Source organism: Neodiprion pinetum, chromosome 6 (genome assembly GCF_021155775.2).
Source record: "Neodiprion pinetum isolate iyNeoPine1 chromosome 6, iyNeoPine1.2, whole genome shotgun sequence".
Classification (NCBI taxonomy): Eukaryota; Metazoa; Arthropoda; class Insecta; order Hymenoptera; family Diprionidae; genus Neodiprion; species Neodiprion pinetum.
Genome location: NC_060237.1, coordinates 17,448,383 through 17,467,871, shown reverse-complemented (window position 1 = coordinate 17,467,871; position 19,489 = coordinate 17,448,383). Strand labels below are relative to the sequence as shown.

Below are 19,489 nucleotides of genomic sequence, written 5' to 3'. Positions count from 1 at the left end.
CTTTATTTGTGGCGAATCAAGAGACCGAGGGAAGTGAAATTCAAACAAATAATCGATTGGGCGACTTTACAGAAACACAGTCAATTTTCGACGACAAAAAAAATTGAATTCGCTTATTTCTACGTAACAATAGTCAATTGCTAATTCATCAAGGAACCAAAAATTATTTACAGTACAAGCCTGAGCATTGACTGAAAGTGCTGGGTTTTTCTGATTTCTGTGCTAGAGTTCGAAGACTCGAACTAATCATCCCATAAGTGACAGAATCTGCATTCCGCCTAAATTTTAAATTTACGCTTAATCCCACCGAGAGAATTTTCTGCCGGTTGTTACTATACAGGCTTTGACTATATTCCTTTTTTACTATAAAAAAAAAAGTTTCGGGAAGCAAATGAAAATGAGGCTTGTAACTGTAACCAAAATATATATATATTTCATAATGGATCTTGTTATTCTTTTTGACCGTGGTCACGTACTGTATGTTTTCTTCTACCAATTGCGACCATTTCATAAAAGTGTAAAAAAGTAAAAAAAAAAAATGCAGTAAACAACTAAAGGAACATATTTAATATTGCAGTAACCAAAAAATGTAGTACTGACATGTCAAATTCTAATACTAAATGCTAACTAGTACCAAATTTTTTGTTGCGCTTCAAGAAATATTCAAATCGTTACTACAACGAATCCCGTTTCACAAAAAGTTTCTAATAAGTATATAAAAAATGATATTTTCTTCAATGACGCGTGTAAAGTAAATATTTATAGAACTGGCTGAGAAACTGCGATTAAAGCCGTCTGAATAAGGTTCGGCGGTAATTGAAAAATGTTCATTGACAACTGGATGGGTGTCTTACGTGATCCGTGAGATGATCGCACCACTGATTGACCTGGGTAACTTTGTATCCGTCGTTGGGCGAATTCTGAGGTGAGTCCTGATCGAAGTTTTGACCAAAGTTATGCCCTACGGGACTGGTGGCCATCAACGCGCCGTTGGGTCCAAGAAATTGGAACTGACCCTCCCACATGTCGTATTCAAGACCTGCACCCGCCCCCGCTCCGCGATCGACGGACATTCCACGACGTCGACGATTCTCGAGGCTCTCCAGTTCCGATTCCTGCAGATCGACGGGAACGGCGACGGCGTTCATCGCCCCAATAACCTCCGTCTGATTCTTGGTCCCGATTTTTTTCTCCGAATACCTTACGATATCTCCACCGCGTCCCAAATTATCACTGCAGTCCAGCACGAAAGATCGATAAATTTACACACCTAGTTATATTTACACGAATACGACGAGCAACGTCGCGCATTGCGTGAGTCACTGGCTATTTAAGCGAATAAACCTTGTCCCAAGTTTTTGTTTTTCTCACTTATGCGTGCGACACAATTGTTTACCACTTACACCTTATTATTTTAATTATTATTATTGTTATTTCACTTTGGCACTACACAGTTTTAAACCGATTTCGCCGCAATCGAGAAATTTAATGTCTCGTGATTATAACATGTAATATACTTCGACACTCGAACGTTCAATAACAACGCAGCAATAAAAATAAATCAGCGGGTCACGCTTCGCAGTTTAAAATGACCTCTCTGACTGTCATTCGTTCAATGTTCGTAATATTGATAAAAGCGTTTCATACATCTGCCTGTAATCACCAAAAAATTGAACTGAGCAGATCGCGATTTAATTCAACGACAAGACAAACGCGGAGGTATTGCAGGAATTCTTACACCCGACGCTGTTTCGAATCGTTGGGCTGTTGCTGCCGATGTGAGCACCGGCAAACTAACAATAAGCGATATAATATGATATTATAGCGACACGTATCGCAACTGCGCGTAATGGTGTATATATATAATACATGTGGAAGATTGAAAAGAAGGAGGGGGGAGAGACGCGGAGAAAGGAGCTTATCTTCTTTTTTATATATGAATTGCAACAAAATATTCCATATACAGATATATATATATATATATATAATATCGCAAAGGAAAATAAATGTGACACGCTAAATTATAAGTCAATCAAAAAATATACAACGAGAAAAATGATTCATTGGAATACGGACTGTTATCTTCGCAATGGGTAAATTTTCAAACAAATCATACTTCCGTATCATGCAATTCAGAGAGTAAAAATTTATTCCCATTAGTTAGAAATTTACACGCATCAATTTTTCACGCGTACGCAAATCTAAATTCATCATTTCAGAATATTTATAAGATTTCTATATGTGTGTTTAGGAATATATGACGGATACGATTCAAGTTCAACGACTCTCCTAACGACTTTATGTTCTCTTTTTTTTTTTTTTTTTAATTTGGTCAGTGTGAAACGTCCGCGTAAAAATTTCGCAATAATTCAACGTGTTTCTGTCGGTTCAAAACGATTAAACTCTGCGCATGTTACCAATCATTAACGTATACGATACACTTGATGCAGCACGTATACTTCGAACCGAAAACGTATTCCTCGGAGTTCTTCAACGCTTAATCGTATTCTCGTATCATTATTATAATTCTTTTCTATTTTGCAAACACTTAATACAATCGTACAGCTCGTACTCGCTTAGCTCATCAATTTATAACCTCGAGCTGACGCGTGCGCGAAATTGCAATATACGCGGTAATATAATATATATGATCCAGCATGGAGTATTTTCACAATACCATATTGTATACAACAACTACACGAGGGGGAATTCTTGCTCGCAATTTTCTCCGCTGCGTTCACCGTTACAGTATATCCAAACCTGTATAGCTTTTACAATTGCCATCCACCGAACTTACGCTATTGCAGAAATAGCCGAAGAATCATAAAACAGTCGTCACGTAGGTTGTACAGTTTATACATCCATACGCGCACACACACATATATATAAGTAGGTACGTTTCAACGGCGATACATCTTTACGTACATGTTTAAGTCTTTAATATTAGTTGTTGTTTCTTTCGTTTTCAACTTCACGTTTTCACTTTCACCGCGTTAAACGAAACTCGAATCCTCGCGGAATACGGTCAATCAATAGGATAATCGACGCATCTACACTCGACGCACGTAAAACCCACCCGCGGTACGACAATGATAATTATCAGGGAGTAAAATGAAAAGGTTCTTTTTTTATTTTCATCTTTTACTTTTTTTTTTTTATTTTGTCTTACGCTAAATTAACAATCGACACGTCGCGAATTTCCTTAGCTTCTTCAACAGCGACGGACTCGTTTCTTATCCTCGTTGCGTTCACGCGCGTTGCTTTGCCAGAGAGACTGCCGCTTTGACTTTTAAATGCGCGTTGTTCCCTCGACGCGAAGTCGGCGCTCGCGCCTCGGATACTGAACGTTGCTACTTGCCTACATTTACACGGGCGTCGGACTTTAACCGACGCGCCAAAGCTCTGGCTATTTACGCCGCAAGCTCACGCGCCGTGTTAAATATGCTCTCTATCTGCTAACTTTTGCATTTTTATCAAACTGTCTAGGAATATAAACGCTCGGCCACCACTGCGGCTTAGGAATGAATGGACGATGCAGAGCTACCAAGCAACGAGCACACCCGTCGTACAATGCGTTATATATACAATTGCACGCATACGCATGTATATACATGTATACATATATTATATATATTACGCACGACCGTCATGAATAAATCTGTGCGCACTGCTATCACGTGATAACCGCGAAGTAACGTCACCTTCAGGCTGAAGGAAAAAAGCAGGAAATAACATCGTTGAAACGGAATTTATGGTATATATAGTCGTTAACACGGATTATTGAGAAAAATGATTTAACGTAATAGAAACGACAAAGGAAAGGAAAAGGTATAAAGGAAAAATATCTCGTGCCATACGTTGTACAATTGATAACATTAGATTACTAAAGAAAATGTAATCTAAAGATGATTTTATAGAAAAACTGTTATAACTCGAATCATAAAATTTAACCAAGTTATAAAACTTTGTGTAAGAAAAAATTAATTGTTTCAACAGTTCTAATTTCGAAAAGAGCTTCTATGATCTCAGTAGGCAACGTCAACTATTCTGACTGCAACGACTGTTCGACCTTGAACGATAAAATGTATTCCTACGACATTAGTTCGTAAGATAAGGGAAAGGAAAATCGTTCTGGATCAATTATCAAAAAGTCAACATCCACGCTGAGATAAGCAATTAATTTTTATCGACGCTTCAAGAATTAAAAGACTCTACTTCCTAATATGAGCAACTGATGCAAGAGAGGGAACGTAAATAAGTCACTTTACAAAAGCAAAGATATCGTACTGCATTCGCACGTCGTAAGTGAAAGTTGTAAAATGTAAAAAAAATACAAAAACGATCTATAATTCCTAAGAGAAAATATTCTGATACCTTCATTAATTTACAGTGTGTACGTTACAACTAGTTAAAAAATCACCGGAATGACGAAGGCAAACTGCGACAAAGTGACTTGTTGCAGATAAGTACAGGTATCTCACTGTCACTGATTCCTGGACCAAAATACACTTCTACATTATTCCAATCAAGACTCCATTGAAACATAAAGAAATTTTCTTTGTGACCGTTGTTAAGTAATATAAGAAGGATGGGAAATCTTGGATGTGACGGTCAGTTCCAAAAGGTCGGACCACGGCCAGCCATACTCATTGGAAATTCTGCGACAAATGATTAATAACAATAACCAAAAAAAAAACAATTAAGCAATAGTTCCTGGGCGAGATTTATTAACCCGGTTGTGGGAAGATGTAGGTTTAATGGATGTTAGGAACCCCCACTTGATATTATGGTTTTGATAATAATGAAAAAACACTCTAAATCGTACAATAAAACATGATTAATGTAATAATAATCAGGCTCAGGTTCCTTTCCGCAGTGAGAAAGTACGGCTAACGTGCGTGCCCAGAGTGTGTGCATAAAAGGTATATATACGTAGTTAAATGCCGACACCGGTGAAACACACGTGTCCGCTCGATCCAGGTGAGTACTTTCCTTTGCTATTTTTTCACTCCATGTTCTTCTGTTTCCAGCCTCTGATATGCAAACGCTACCTACGGACGCGCCCACTCTCCGGGGTGTGTGAGCCGCGTAGTGTAATAAAACACACATTACAAGTGGGTAGGCACGTACGGGGGTTATAGAATTGGGTAACGTAGGTACGTTTGATCGTCGTAACGTAACGTTCATCCAGAGACGACACGAAGAGCGAATCAACCGACTATAAACCAACTCCGGCCGTGGTGGTCAAGTCATCCGACCCTTGTTGACCCTCCGATTACCCGGTGCGTAGCCAATGACTCATGTATCCTGTGTGCTCTGATAGCCTTATACCAAACTGCTTCTGCTGTTGATTACGACTTTCAAATATTCCAAACGCAACGGACGAACAGGCGACCCATTCGCTTTAAAACAAGAAGGGTGCGGCCAATATGCGACGTTGGGTATTGTTCGCGTTCGATTGCAACCACGTTTATGGGCCCATTCTATTCACAGTCGGAAAAATTTAACTCAACATAATGTCCCAGCAGGTCCGTTTCATATTTGTGCTATTTGTTACATTTCTGTCAGTGAATATGACACAAATGCTTGTCATTTTAACATTTAAATTGTCATATCGACGTGTAATCCGTAAATTTTCCTCTTTTTTTCACTTAGTAATAGATTAAAAAAATGGTCAAACGAACCCAAAAACTGTAGTGGACCTGCTGGGACATTTTTTTCTAACCGTGCATCAACTTGACCCGCCACTGACTGTCGCTGTATTTCGCTAACTTTAACGTTTACTTGAAAGAGAAAAACATCTTGCCTGTAAAAACGGTTGTGATAACATGTCACGAATGTTTTCGCTACATCGCTCAAAGTTTTTGCTGCGTGAAAAATCATGGAATTGTTATTTTGATTCGGTTGGTTATTAATCACAAAATTCAAGTATTTAAGACTGATGTTAATTTGGTCATGGCTCTGTTTCGAAAGTACAGTTCTTTCAATTCTTCAGTTTATACATTTTTTTTCTTTCTTTTAATGAAATGAATTTCTTACACAAATCAGTGTGTCATGTGTCAGTAAGATATCTTCGGTACATTCACTTTCCGTTAGTCATTATAGTGCATAAATTGAAAGATTAATTAATTAAATTCTCACTTTTGGTATGGTCTAATTATTCGTTATTTTTCTGACAAAAAAATTAATTGTAAAACATGGAATTAAAACAGTGTGCTGAATCACCAAAACAATTGTAATTCTATTGAATTTCAACCCTGAAACGACACACTCCGTAAATCAATTATTAACAACGAATCAACTTCACTCTCCGTAATTTGCCTTCGACAAAAAGTTAAGAAAATTAACTTGTCAAAGCACTGGGAAGGTTGAAGAAAAAGACTTATTATTCAATCTGTAAGTTTCGAATTACATGGAAAATGAGAGTATATTGTTAGATAAAAAATTTGAAATGTCTAGGAAAAAAACTGAACTAACTTGAAGTAAAATTTATAACCTGCCTGTTGTTATTATTAGAAAAAAAACTTACGGAATGTGAAACTATAAATGGTTCGAACTATATAGCAAAAAATACCTCATTTTCCTCACTTCGAAAACTCTTTCGGTGGTTTATTGGAATATCAGGCTTTCGATGCTATTCGTAAAAAAAAAATATTCAACCGAACTTTTCTTATTTGGCACCACAGAATAATTGTACGCTTGTATCACTCTACGTAAAATAATGGCAAAAATAGTGATTGACACCTATAATCGGTCGTGACAAAAAATTATAAGAAACCTTTCTTTTCGATAGTTGTGTATCAATGGAAACACCTCATCAAAAATTTGTGCTCGTATCAAGTTGTACGTATGGACGTTATACCTTTTCACAACGATAGAAAAATCAGATTACTTACAGTTCGAAAGAATGACTGAAACTACACGCAGTGCTCGTTTTGCAACCATCTCACGTCACTGTTGGCAGTAAATTGACTGGTGCGCACATCGGACACAACCCACGAAAGATGGAATCTAATTTGCTAACTTGGCTAACCGGCGAGTATTTCACGCTATTCGAAAATTACGATAGAACGAAACATTTCTGGGGGTTTATACACGTTTAATATACGCAATGATAATCGTCTGGTTCACATTACCGTCGACAAGTTTCGGCCACAAAGGCTCAATATATTATGTAAGCACATAAAAATAAATGGTATGGATGATTTGAAGGCGGGGATGAATAATGGAGTAAATACAAACAATGAGTCGAAACTGGTAGATCACTCTAGCTCGCACTGGTAACAGTTCGAAAGCCAAACACGCACAGCTTGCTCATTGGTATGATAAGTTTATTGTATACGGCGGTGCAGCATGGAGGGGAAAATGACTTGACCTCCTTCAGAATTGAACGATGAAATATATGAAAGAAAAAAGCTACGTTGGAACGAGGAAGAAATGTGTACCGTAATAATGTTGACGGACGTAAAATTAATGTCCGATGCTTCATCGAACGCACTTTGAGGAGAAAATGATTGATGTTGCGTCCTATACGGTTCCTTTAACGCTTTTTTTCAGTAAGTACCGTAGGATGTGGAGTTTTTTGCAATATTTGGGACATTTTCCAATTAAACCGTCTACGTGTGAAATGGCAGAATTCGGAAAAAGGCGTGAATATTACCCTCAGTGAAGTTTTCTAACCGAACCGATTTGATCAATAAGACGAAAGAAAATGATCTCAACTAACAGAAAGCAGCATATAATGCGAATTGAAAATTCCAAACTCGGAATGAATAACATCGAAGAACTAATGCCATTGTCTCTTTCACTTCTTGACTTGGGATGCAAGAAGAAACAGAAACCATTACTCAAACCCACCTATTGAGAGGTTATCTCCTTATAAGAAAACTTTAACGGTCCCATACCACGCACTGAAATACATGCGGTAATAAATGTCTAACAATAAGATTGGGACCGATGATCACCTATTGGAGGAAGTACCTATAGAAAGTCTTTTATACATCTGCGACTATTCGATAACCAAGTGATCTCAGCATGTTACACATTTTATGAATAATGTTTCTGTTAAGAATCTACGTAATGATATTTTGACTTATCGGTTGATTCTACGCTCAATTTGAAAAATCTTCATATATGACTTTTGAGCACCCTGAATGGGAATAATAAAGCCTACAGCGTGAATTCGCTGGGGTTTCTTCAAGCTACGTCACTGCTCTATATAAATTGTAATATACGGCGTCCGACGTGGAATGGGTTGAACGTATGTAAACATGAATGGGTTTGTTTAATTCGCAAGGAATTCTCGGGATCCAAGAAAGCTCGCGATTCATGGACTCATTGACGCGTATAACTCATGATAAATTCTTGGACTACAAGTGTACGACGTATTAATCATCGGATAAAAGTTAACCTTACAAATTGCATCAAACGCAAAGTTGCGGTGAGTAATGAAGTGCAATATTGCATTCGTCAATATCATTCGAAATATAATTTCTAGCAGACAAATTTCAGGCTGCATAAAATAGAGACCTGCACCGTCATCAAGACGGTTAAGATTTAAAGACGAAGAGAGGAATTAAAAAGCAGAGGCTTACGAATAATCACGAGCCTATAACAAACAAGATTATTATTTATATACGGAGAGATCTGACAGTGAAGTCAATTTTCACCTTTCTTCTGAACATGAAAGAATAAAGAAAGGGTAAAACCGAATAGGGTTATACGGCAGTCATATCGTGACTGTAACTGTAAGAGTTCAATTACCGCTAACCAGAAAAAATAATGGCGACTCGTTTTCAATCACTGTGGTCACTATCTGGCCGATACGCACATAAATAGAGCCATTCACTTGCACTCGTCAAGCAACAACTACATTTTCTATAATTAGCTGCATCAAGTTCGATTAATCCAAACAACAACGCCGAGTGAAAACCGCTTCGCTAACATCAAACATCTCCTGATAATATGAACAGACATAGACACATAAATATTGTACGTACAACGACCGATTCGAAGAGGCACTAATGGGTAACAGTTGTATTCTAATCCCTGGATCTCACCGTGAACCTGCAAGTCGAAACTCAGATGGCGTCCGACCAGACGATGGCCATGTTCCAGATGTGGTTTAATTATGCCGATAACGAGAGCCAGTCCGCGCGTTGCTCAAGCATGAATTAGATACATGATGCAGATGATGGGAACGGTTTTTCGATAAACTGAGAAAAATTTCATTTCTTATAGTAACTAGAAGAATTCAGTAAAACAGGTATCGTTAAAAAAAATTGTTTGAATATCGTTGGGATTACGAAAAACGAGGTACGCGTTACCATTTTGCGCTATCGTCGATCCTTTTTTGGTAATTGCAACGCAAAATCAGTTTGCGAGGTGTACTCTACTTTTTTAGTTAAACAAGGCTTCAACGTCAATTTATCGCTGCACAAGCATTAGATTTTCACAACAGTTACAAGAAAATATAGCAACAGTGATCGTAATGGGAAAGAATAGTAACGGATACTAGACTTTCTGGTAACAGCCAGAAAACTAATTTTCATTTTGTACCTAGAACTATATTTTTGGATTGTGGTAAAAAATGAAAATAGTTAAGGACTGAGCGGTAACTGGAATTAAAAATTTCTCTCAGTGTAGCGAGTAGGTGTTGACAGCGTTTCGCGCAGCAATATCGAACCCTATCATTCAATAACTCTGCTCAGATACTGCGACCAAGGCTTTGGCTTTCACGAATAATACATACTTGCAATGATGTCACAGTTAATCGGAAAAGTTTCTCACTTTCTTGGGTTGAGAAATGATTCTTCCCTATTCTGAAGAACCACCCTGAGCGTGTTGCTTGTACATCGTCCACGCAGTGTATCCAACGCTGCCCAACAAAATCAAAAAACTGATGAAAGGCCAGCCGCTCCAACTGATGAAGCTCTCGCGCTGCATCTTGCAGGCCATAATCTGGTAATCGGAAGAATGACTATCCTCTCCGAGTCGCTCGTCTTCGGAAGCAACCAAGACTCCCGGACTCTGTTAAACGCTCTGATTCATCGGATGACGTTATTCACTATATAATTATCTGTACCAAGCTCCACTGAACAAATTTTAATGTATGAATAGAAATTTTATTACGCTTTAAAATTTATCTATCGCATAGAGAAGTTAGTGTCGATATTGATGAAAGAAAATTTATCAAAAGAACATCACGGCATTTGCTTTCGCGTTTTTATTTTTTATTTTTTTCACGCCAACGTTGCTCAGCTCCTCTATTGTTACGCGATGCTTTCCTCCTCGATTCTCCACGTCACTATTAAACATGGCCACTGTACTCACGCCACTGGATCCTGCGACTGGCCAAACGCTTCGTCACAGCTATTCAAAGAAACCGCATTTAAAAGCATGTTCGTGTGGAATGAGCCTTGCTCTTAAAAATTGCTCAAAATAAAGTAGATCACAAGAACAATATGCGAAACGGGAACGGCGAGCCGTTTAATACTTTGCGAATCTTGTCAGGATTATCATTAGCTTACAATTAGTTATGACACAAGACGTTGGCATCACATGAGCATAAAAAATTTAAACGATTTTACATAATTTCAGAAAATTCAACGAACGAATCGAGATACTAAGACGTGATTTGCATTCTAATCTATTTGGTGTTCAGTTGTACAATCAATATTTTATCTGTGGTCTGAGTGGATATCATGTCTCTAAACTTCTAAACGACGCAGATTTGTCAATATTTGCTCTACTTATAGCAATGAATTATTTCTCAAGATCCAGTCGTACCGCTGTTTTCTGTTTATAACACTAGCGTACCATAAATGTTTGATGAATTTCAAAAACTCGTGCGTTTACGTTATTTATCGGTATGCAAAAACGTAAGAGATGCCTTAAATCCTAACAAACTTCGTCCGTTCATCACATGCATTACACTTTACAGTATCTTAGAAACGATAGATATATGCTTTACCTGCACGATTGAATTCAAGGATATAGTCCTGTATCTAATAGCAAGCTTAAAGATGTATACGTTGCATTATACACGCATTAAAATAAAGCCAAGAACTGATCAAACCGTACTCTTTGAATGTTGATTATATTTTTTTTTAAACAGAGCGAAACATTTTTTAACCGTCCGGAACTCTAGCATACTTCAATATTCGGGAGAAGTTTATGACCTGTTCAATACTTTCAAATACTCTCATTACTGTACTAGTTCGGGGTTAAAATTGGTGAAATTTTACGAGTCTGTTTGCCTCGTGAAGTTTGATCAAACGGTTTGTTTACTATCTTGTGTCTAATGAATTTAAAACGATGTAATTCGAACGACATGGCGAGAATCATAGCTTTGAGTTTAGAGATACCTTCTCCTATACGACGGCTCAAGTCTTTGCACAGTTGTAATTGCATAAGTGTCCCTGCATTATAAATATGCACCTTGTCGTCACATTTGCGCAAAGGAATGTAATTATTTGAATCATCTCTCACAGCAAGCAGCTTAGTTCCATCGCTTTCAATGAAAATCCCTCTCTTACTTTGTACGTAAATATCACTGATCAGACCTCTAATGATCGCCGAGATCTCGAAGTGTGTAAATCACCCCGTATATCCCGGTAACTATGAAACTCGGTATAATGATCACGATGCCTATAAGAGTACGAACGTACTTTATCGCCGAAAGACTCGCCGGAGATCTAAGAAGTGGGATTGCAAGATATAAGTATCTTTTGCACGTGAAGTTGGTTATATTCCGGCGTTTCTAGTTTTCAAACGTGGCACGCCATCCAGGCAGGACTTGCTCCTGCCTCCGTGACCAGACAGGTTGTCGGAAGAGTCTTGTCTCCTTGACGAAGAATCGATCGAAACCCTCGTGCAGCGAAGGTAAGGCTCCGTCGATTGACCAGGCTTTACATCTCTTCGAATTCCCTGCTGTTTTTGAAAAATCAAACTGCACGTGAGTCGATCGTTGCCAGCCAGTTTCTGGCTGTACGTGATAATTCAAACCGATAAATTTAAGTTTTCCATGAATTTTACAGATGTGAAATTTTTCGATTGTCACCGATTCCTAGACGATACTTGTGCAGTGTGCGTTATGGATGAAGCGGAACTTGTCGACTTGGGCAAAACTTTGTACTAAACAGTTCTCGTCTGGAAAGTTTTCTCAGCAATCTACGTAATTGCGGCACTAAAACTTATCTCGAAAACCAGGCTTCTTCGTACGGTAAAAGAAAATATTTTACTAGCCAAAAACTGTGATTCATTTGAGGAAAATTAACTGTTCCGAAAATTGAGGTTTAAATATATTCTCAAAGAATCTGACTAATGTTCAATTAGTTTACCAATTAATTAGATGTAAAATAAAATTTATATCAAACTATAACAATACTTTGAAAATATTTGAACCCACACAGATTTTCGTTCTCAATTATGCGATTTATCAGCAAGTCGGTAACGGACTGAACTGATTCTGTGCAGTACAAGTATTATATATTCAATGAACAAGCCTCAACGGTCGTATACGTACACTTTCGAACGTCAAAATAGTGTGTTGATATTTTTGCAAAACAAGATTGATTTTCTATCAGAATGAAAGAAAAAAATACATTTCAATTTTTACCACACGTGCGTATTGTATCCATCATCAAATGAACCAAAGTTTCGACTCCACCTTGACACAGTTCAAAGCTCTGCACACACGTCGTATCTTATAAGAATCGATGACCATGCGGTAGACGACTAGCGTGAGTGACGTGAGGCTTATCGTTGATATCGCGGTCAAGGGATGGGTCGATGATCAATAAGTCGCGCTTTGGCACCTACCAACGAAGGCTGCCTGCCCCTTCCGGAAGATTGCAGGGCAACGAACTCGGCGGAGTCATTTTCGTGAATATCGTCGGGTTCGTCAGACTCGCCAACCTCATCCGCCGACGCATATCCCTACAAGGAAAAACGTCGAGGACGAGGGTACGGAACGAGGTGAAGTAACTCTTAAAGTTTAGAAGCAGATGCATGTAACAATCCAAAGTCTAAGCTTTCTGGGACCAGGACAAGGATAAATAATTGCGTAAAACGAAAATAAAGAGAGCTTACATTTTCAGTCATTGGTGTGTGTATATATATATATATATATATATATATATATAAAGGGTGTCCCATTTTAATCTTACATCTAAATTATCTCGAAAAATATTGCTCTGATCAAATTTTGTTTGAAACAAAAGTTTTAGAGTTCAAAAGGGGACGTTCAAAAAAAAATTTTGTTGAAGGTCCCAAATTTACAATAGCGACGCTACGATGGCTGACATGGTTTTTTTTAAGGGAAACCTAACTTTTTTTTATGACGAAACAATGCATTGCATTGAAACTAACAACTTTTGTAAGAAACATTTTTCGATTCAGATTGTGGTTTTCATGTTGGAACTCCATTTTTGACTATTTAGCGCTGTCCGGAAGGTACCATACAAACCATACAGATGCATGCACACGTTTGTTTGGGTTTGTTTGGGTTTGTTTGGGTTCGTTTGGGTTTGTTTGGGTTTGTTTGGGTTTTGTATGGTACCTTCCGGACAGCGCTAAATAGTCAAAAATGGAGTTCCAACATGAAAACCACAATCGAATCGAAAAATGTTTCTTACAAAAGTTGTTAGTTTCAATGCAATGCATTGTTTTGTCATAAAAAAAAGTTAGGTTTCCCTTAAAAAAACCATGTCAGCCATCGTAGCGTCGCTATTTTAAATTTGGGACCTTCAACAAAATTTTTTTTGAACGTCCCCTTTTGAACTCTAAAACTTTTGTTTCAAACAAAATTTGATCAGAGCAATATTTTTCGAGATAATTTAGATGTAAGATTAAAATGGGACACCCAGTATATATATATATATGTATATATATATATGTGCATTTAAAAGTATCGGTTTTAGTCCAGCGATGAACACCTGCAGCCAAAAGTCTCCCAAAAAACAAAAATATAATGTAGGAGAAATCGTATGGTAAAATATATATATATATATAACTTCAAAGAGACACAAATATTTACTCATGTATCCAATTAGTTGGGCTTGATCTTAACAGCATTCACTTTAGTTCCTGTTTAAGGCGACGCGATACGCGAAAAAAAAAATCCACTTCTCATCAAAGTAGCATTCGATGCCTTCGTTTTTGCAAACAATTTATTAATGAACAAGCATCCGCGACGCTGAGCAATTTTAATCTCCGGTATAAGTTAACACGTTTCACGCAATCGTTAAAAAGTTGCCTACTCAGAGATTTTTTATTTTAGTTCAAGAGAGTGTTACTTTCAAATGCAAGTGATCGTTAAGTCCAATCCGATGGATCTCAATAGATTCTTCGATTTTCTAAATTATATATTCGAATGATTTCGTCGGGACAAAAAATGGTCATCTCGATTATCAAGCCTAACATGAAATCATATCATACCTTGACAGAATATATAATATACATATGTATTATACATGCACACACATATTATACACCATCAACGGAAAAGTTTAACTAGTGACACGAAATTACCTCGAACCGGTAAAACCTGAATCTGGTCTACCTAAGAAATACTCATACGTATATGTGTAAGTAAATATTTCCATCTCTTCGATCTAATTCAATTTCCTAATCATACAGAGTACCAGAAAGCAACGATCGACTGACAAAAAAATCTACCTTCCATCAATTTTTGACAAATTCACGAATCTACTTACAAGAATATACAACATTGAATTACACGGTGAAATCTTTACCATGGTTGATCTGGTCAAGTGAAAACTCGTCGGGTTGTGGCCTTCGTAAAAGGGGGAACGAGTCAGGTTTCGAAACCCTGTCCTGGGCAGGACGTACGTGTAGTAGTAGTACAGGAAGGCAAAAATCGAGAGGATGATAAGCCCGGTAAAAAGTGTCGATCCAAACGTGCTTTTCTTAGGTTCCGGGTACAATCTGCTCGGGCAGGGCGGGTTGTACGGGGTAAAACTATGACAGGGTTGATTCTGATTCCGGGGCAACGGCGGCTGCTGATTTTGAGTCGTAGGGTCGTAAGTCGGATGCGTTTGTCGTTCCTGGTTGTAGGTCGCGGACGCTGATGCCGAGTGAGGAGACTGGCAGCAACATTTCTCCGGACTCGATCCCATATAACCGAATTTTACCACAAACTACCGGATCTTTTTCCGCCGAGACAATTTCATAACGGAGAATTTTGAAAACACGGTTATTCGAGAATGAATTTTGCACGGGATATTTTTGTAGGCTATATTAGTTGACAACGCAGGTCCGTTGTGAAGTACGCGCTGAACGGTCAAGTGAACGTATGGTGATAACCCGCTTTAAGTGTGTGTACTGTCTGACGACTGAACAAACAGAGTCCCATGTTGGTATTCGGTCGTCGTTGGCATGTAGCTATCGTAGAGAACGTTTCTGTTTTCTTTTGGGATCTTTTTATCAGTTTGAAGGCAGGCTCGATACCAATTTTTCCGTTACCGAGGTTCGTGCACCATGGTCGAACATTCCAGTATCGCGTAATCTTATCTGCCCTTTTTGTCCATAGAGGATGCTTGCCCTTAGCGGTACATCGAGTAAAAATATTTATAAATTTTTTGTGCATCCGTACAACATTCGGTATTTATTGTACATTTTTTGATTCGTTTATTTGATCGTTGCGTTTATATTATACATGTTTATAGGGTAAGTCGGCGTCGGTAAAACCATCTACAGCGGTTGGATGAGTCAAGTTTATACTTCAGTGTGTATAAAATGGGCTAAAGATAGTTTTCCCGGGGTTTACATTACTTCCGTAGCTCGCGTCTTTCGACTCGTCAATACGAGTATATACATGCATGCGTATGTATGCGCAACAAACGCACGATCGAATCATCGCCATGACTATCCATACAAATAAGTGCATACACGTGCATGCAACTTTACGATGTGGCTAATGATGCGAGGTATCTACTGTAAGAATAATTTTCATCGTCCGCATTCCTTCATCTGACGAAGGTACATTCCTTTAAAACCTGTACCGCAGTTGTTAAGAAATAATTTTCTAATATGTAGAACCAAGTTCATTCTTCCGCGAATCATTGGAATAAGTAAATTACAACCCATTGCTGTTGAGATTTTCGTGTCCATGTTCCTGAATTGTTGATCCGTGATATTAATTCAGTTTTTGGGTACCCAATTCTATTTATCCAAGCCTCTATCGTATCATGTACGAAAAAATACATATCAAATTGTGTCTACGGTATTATTCTTGAAAAGTACGATTCTGATATATTTCTTAAGTTTTTCAACTAAGATTCAAACATATTTCTTTTAGCGAAAAGTTACAAAAGCTCTGGCAATGTGAAATTAACCCAACGATGAACTTTGAAATCTTTTAAAAACCGAGTCACTATGTTGAAACTTTGAAGTTTCATAATTTCTTCGCAATTATCGCGTAAAGCTGATGATAAAACTGAAGACAATGAGCTTCAGACATATCCTAAGCCTCCGTTTACTCGAATGAATTACTAGATTTTTTGATAAGTTGGTAAAATTAATTTTCACCATGCAAAAACATACAGATCGCTTTAGACTAGCCATGAACCAGCTCTCGAATTTCTCGTCTCACACTGCAGACTGCAATTTCATAGAGAAAAAAAAAAAATAATTATATAAAATTCGAATTCCGAACTCCGCATTCAAATTCGTGATTAATGATTTTAAAGCCCACGGATAATGGAACCACTATACCGGATCGACCATTACAAATTTTGGAAGTCTGATCGTGGATTCGTTATCGGTATCCCAAAAAAACTCCAAAATTTCTACAGATAGGTATCAACAATTACGAACGAATACCAATACGTATACAATTCATCTTTACATCAACTCCATCTGTATCATTACTCAACCTCCGAGTTGATTCCTCAACGTCGTTAATCGTCACCGCACTTACGAATCCCTCGCCATTCGCTCACTGCACTCATCGAATAACGCGATTTCAGCTCTCTTCTCGAAAACTCATTCCTTTGTTTCAAGGCGAGTCTTGGGTTCGGCGTCAGCACCCACCGAACACTCGAGCTTCGTTCAACTTCACGCACCAGGGCGTCCCTCGACCCACCCACGACTAAACGCGTACTTGCACCTCCAATCCAGCTTGGATTCAATCGTTCATCCACTTCTGTTCGCCACACTCTGCCGCCTGACGCGATCGCTCATCCCGCTTACGGATTGAATTACCCGCCACCGAGACTCGGACAAGCTGACGAAGACCGATCGACTTCAAGGCGAAGGCGATTTACCGATTCGAAAGACACGGACTAATTGCCGTACCATTTCACGCACAATCCCATCTGCGGACGGTAGCACAACGGATGAAAATCGTCCGTCCCAGTCAAGTGACCGGCGCCGACTGACAACTTCCCAAAGACTCCGGTGACCGGTTCAGTTCGGCTCGTTCACCGTAGATTGTTCCTCGATCGTTGCACGGTTCAAGATTTTTACGATAGAGGTAAAAACGCGTTGAATGCGATATTGTAGAAATTAAACAGAATATAAAATTTGACACAGTCTTATATGTTTCGGAACGTCTGAGAGTGGACGTTTTCAGATCGACGCTTATATTATATGTATTAAACTTTACACTAACGATAAACACATGAATTATATATTGAGAAAGTCGATTGGGTGAAATATTGGCACAGTTCAAGCAATTTCACTCGAAAAAGCCACTCATACAGCACAAGAGAAAATATCAAAGTATACGAAATGCAAGTTTGGAAGTTCTAAACCAAATCGAAATTAGTGCAACGTACCGAAGTGGTAAATTGCCTTACGAAACATTGACAACTGTGTTGTATTTGCAAGTTTTATAAATAGCATTGAAACACGTGGCGATGTTGTTTTGCCAGCTGTCAATCAATACGCGTGGCAAATCCACCGATCCATCACGTGGTATCCAAAAAGGCAAGTCCGTTTTTACACGAAGTAAAATATTCCACCGTATCAATAATTTATTTATCGTCTACGAGATGGTTACAATTTTTGGAAACGAATAAAAAATCGCTAAAAGGACCTCGATAAAAATAAATTTCATCGACTGGAATTCACCATTCGTTGTCACACTGGGTCAAATTAACCCACGTCGGATTTCAAATGGCTGTTACAAGCAAACTATCAGTCTGATGTCAACCAAAAAAATCTGAACCATACTTCAGCCATTCTAGAATAAAAATCCATCGTTTTTTCAAAAATAAAATATCGAGGTAGTGGAAAAAAAAAATCAAAATGCTACCAATTTGCAAAAAGACGCTATTTACGTACAAAATTACAACTTTTCAATTTTGAATATTTCTTCATAAAGTTGATGGGCGATACTTTCAAAATGGGCTACTCTGAGGTAAAAAATGGCTCGGTCGTGTACGCTTCGAAAAGCATAATCATTCTGACACAAAAAGTTGGTCACAATGTTCCGCAAACTACTGTTAGATAGTACAAAAGGACCCATTTGTGCCCTTTCCGTTACAGATATTCAGCTTCGAAGTCAGACTATGGGTCTATTTGATCCAGTCTGACAACGAAGGGTTAAACAATCCTGAGCTGATTTGGCATTGAATATACGGATACACCTGTGTCATTGAAACAGTGTTTGCGTTAGAAATGCCAATTAAAACGTTCGACACATATATGTAAGGGATCCGATAGCGAATATCTCCAAGTGGAAAGCTGTGGCGGCAGTCGCGAGTCGATCGTGTGACTCGAGTAAAAGTCGTCCTGATCGAGTTCTGCCGTTGACATTCCCTCGCTCCTAACGAGAATCTTCAGTTTCCGAAGCATCGGCAAGCGCTAGAAGGTCAGAACGTATGGAACTCCAAGTGTAATGTGTAATCTACTTTTAAAGTGGGTTGCATTTACATTTTATACTCTCGATTGATCAGCAGACGTTAAAAAGTCGATTTCTCATCGGGCAATGCCCGGCAATTATAATATTCTGCAATTTTCCCAAGTGAAATTCGTTGTTTGTATTCCGTATTTATTATTATCCAGAAACGCGGTTTTTCGAATCAAGAAATTTATGTTCTGTCCGGACAGATTGAATAACCGTATTTCTACTATTACTTTAATTTATTCGTACTAAATATTTTATTTTCAACAATTTGAATCATCAATCGGAAGAAAAACAGAAAGGACCCTGAGAATTTTAATTCGACCATACTTACAAAGATTGATAAATTCAAATTCAAAATAATAAATATACAATTATAATTTCTCAATGAATCATTTTTCCAGTAGATGAATAAATCAACATAAAAACCGAATTCAGGTTTGATTGCGATTAATCTACGAAAATAATTCAACAGAAAATATCGATAAGCTACTTCAATATTGAAATATTATATTATTTCAAACATACTTCTGTCTTTTCACATTGCAAATCTGCAACCACATCAATTCTTGAATACCACACATAGAGAAAATATTTGTCAAATTGAATTTTACAAAG

General features: G+C 38.0%; 2 protein-coding genes across 5 annotated transcripts in view; both read right to left on the bottom strand.

The window, feature by feature from the left end:
• nuf (rab11 family-interacting protein nuf) overlaps positions 1-19,489 on the bottom strand; it is a 76,961-nt gene that overhangs the window by 16,118 nt on the left and 41,354 nt on the right. The gene's annotated exons all lie outside the window — the stretch shown is intronic.
• On the bottom strand, positions 1,149-16,946 carry LOC124221469 (uncharacterized). The gene is made up of 5 exons (XM_046631537.2): positions 16,899-16,946; positions 14,757-15,356; positions 12,823-12,939; positions 9,790-11,931; positions 1,149-1,653 (listed from the first exon to the last, which is right to left on the bottom strand). Exons 2-4 carry the CDS (start codon positions 15,138-15,140, stop codon positions 11,746-11,748), a joined length of 687 nt encoding a protein of 228 aa, XP_046487493.1. The 5' UTR covers positions 15,141-15,356; positions 16,899-16,946; the 3' UTR covers positions 1,149-1,653; positions 9,790-11,745.

Excerpts from the sequence above, each read along its gene's own strand:
- LOC124221469 (XM_046631537.2), bottom strand. The coding sequence starts at position 15,140 with ATGGGATCGAGTCCGGAGAAATGTTGCTGCCAGTCTCCTCACTCGGCA. Across the intron at positions 12,940-14,756 it reads ACTTGACCAGATCAACCATG|GGATATGCGTCGGCGGATGA; the intron begins GTAAAGATTTCA and ends TTTTCCTTGTAG. Across the intron at positions 11,932-12,822 it reads GGGGCAGGCAGCCTTCGTTG|CAGGGAATTCGAAGAGATGT; the intron begins GTAGGTGCCAAA and ends TTTCAAAAACAG.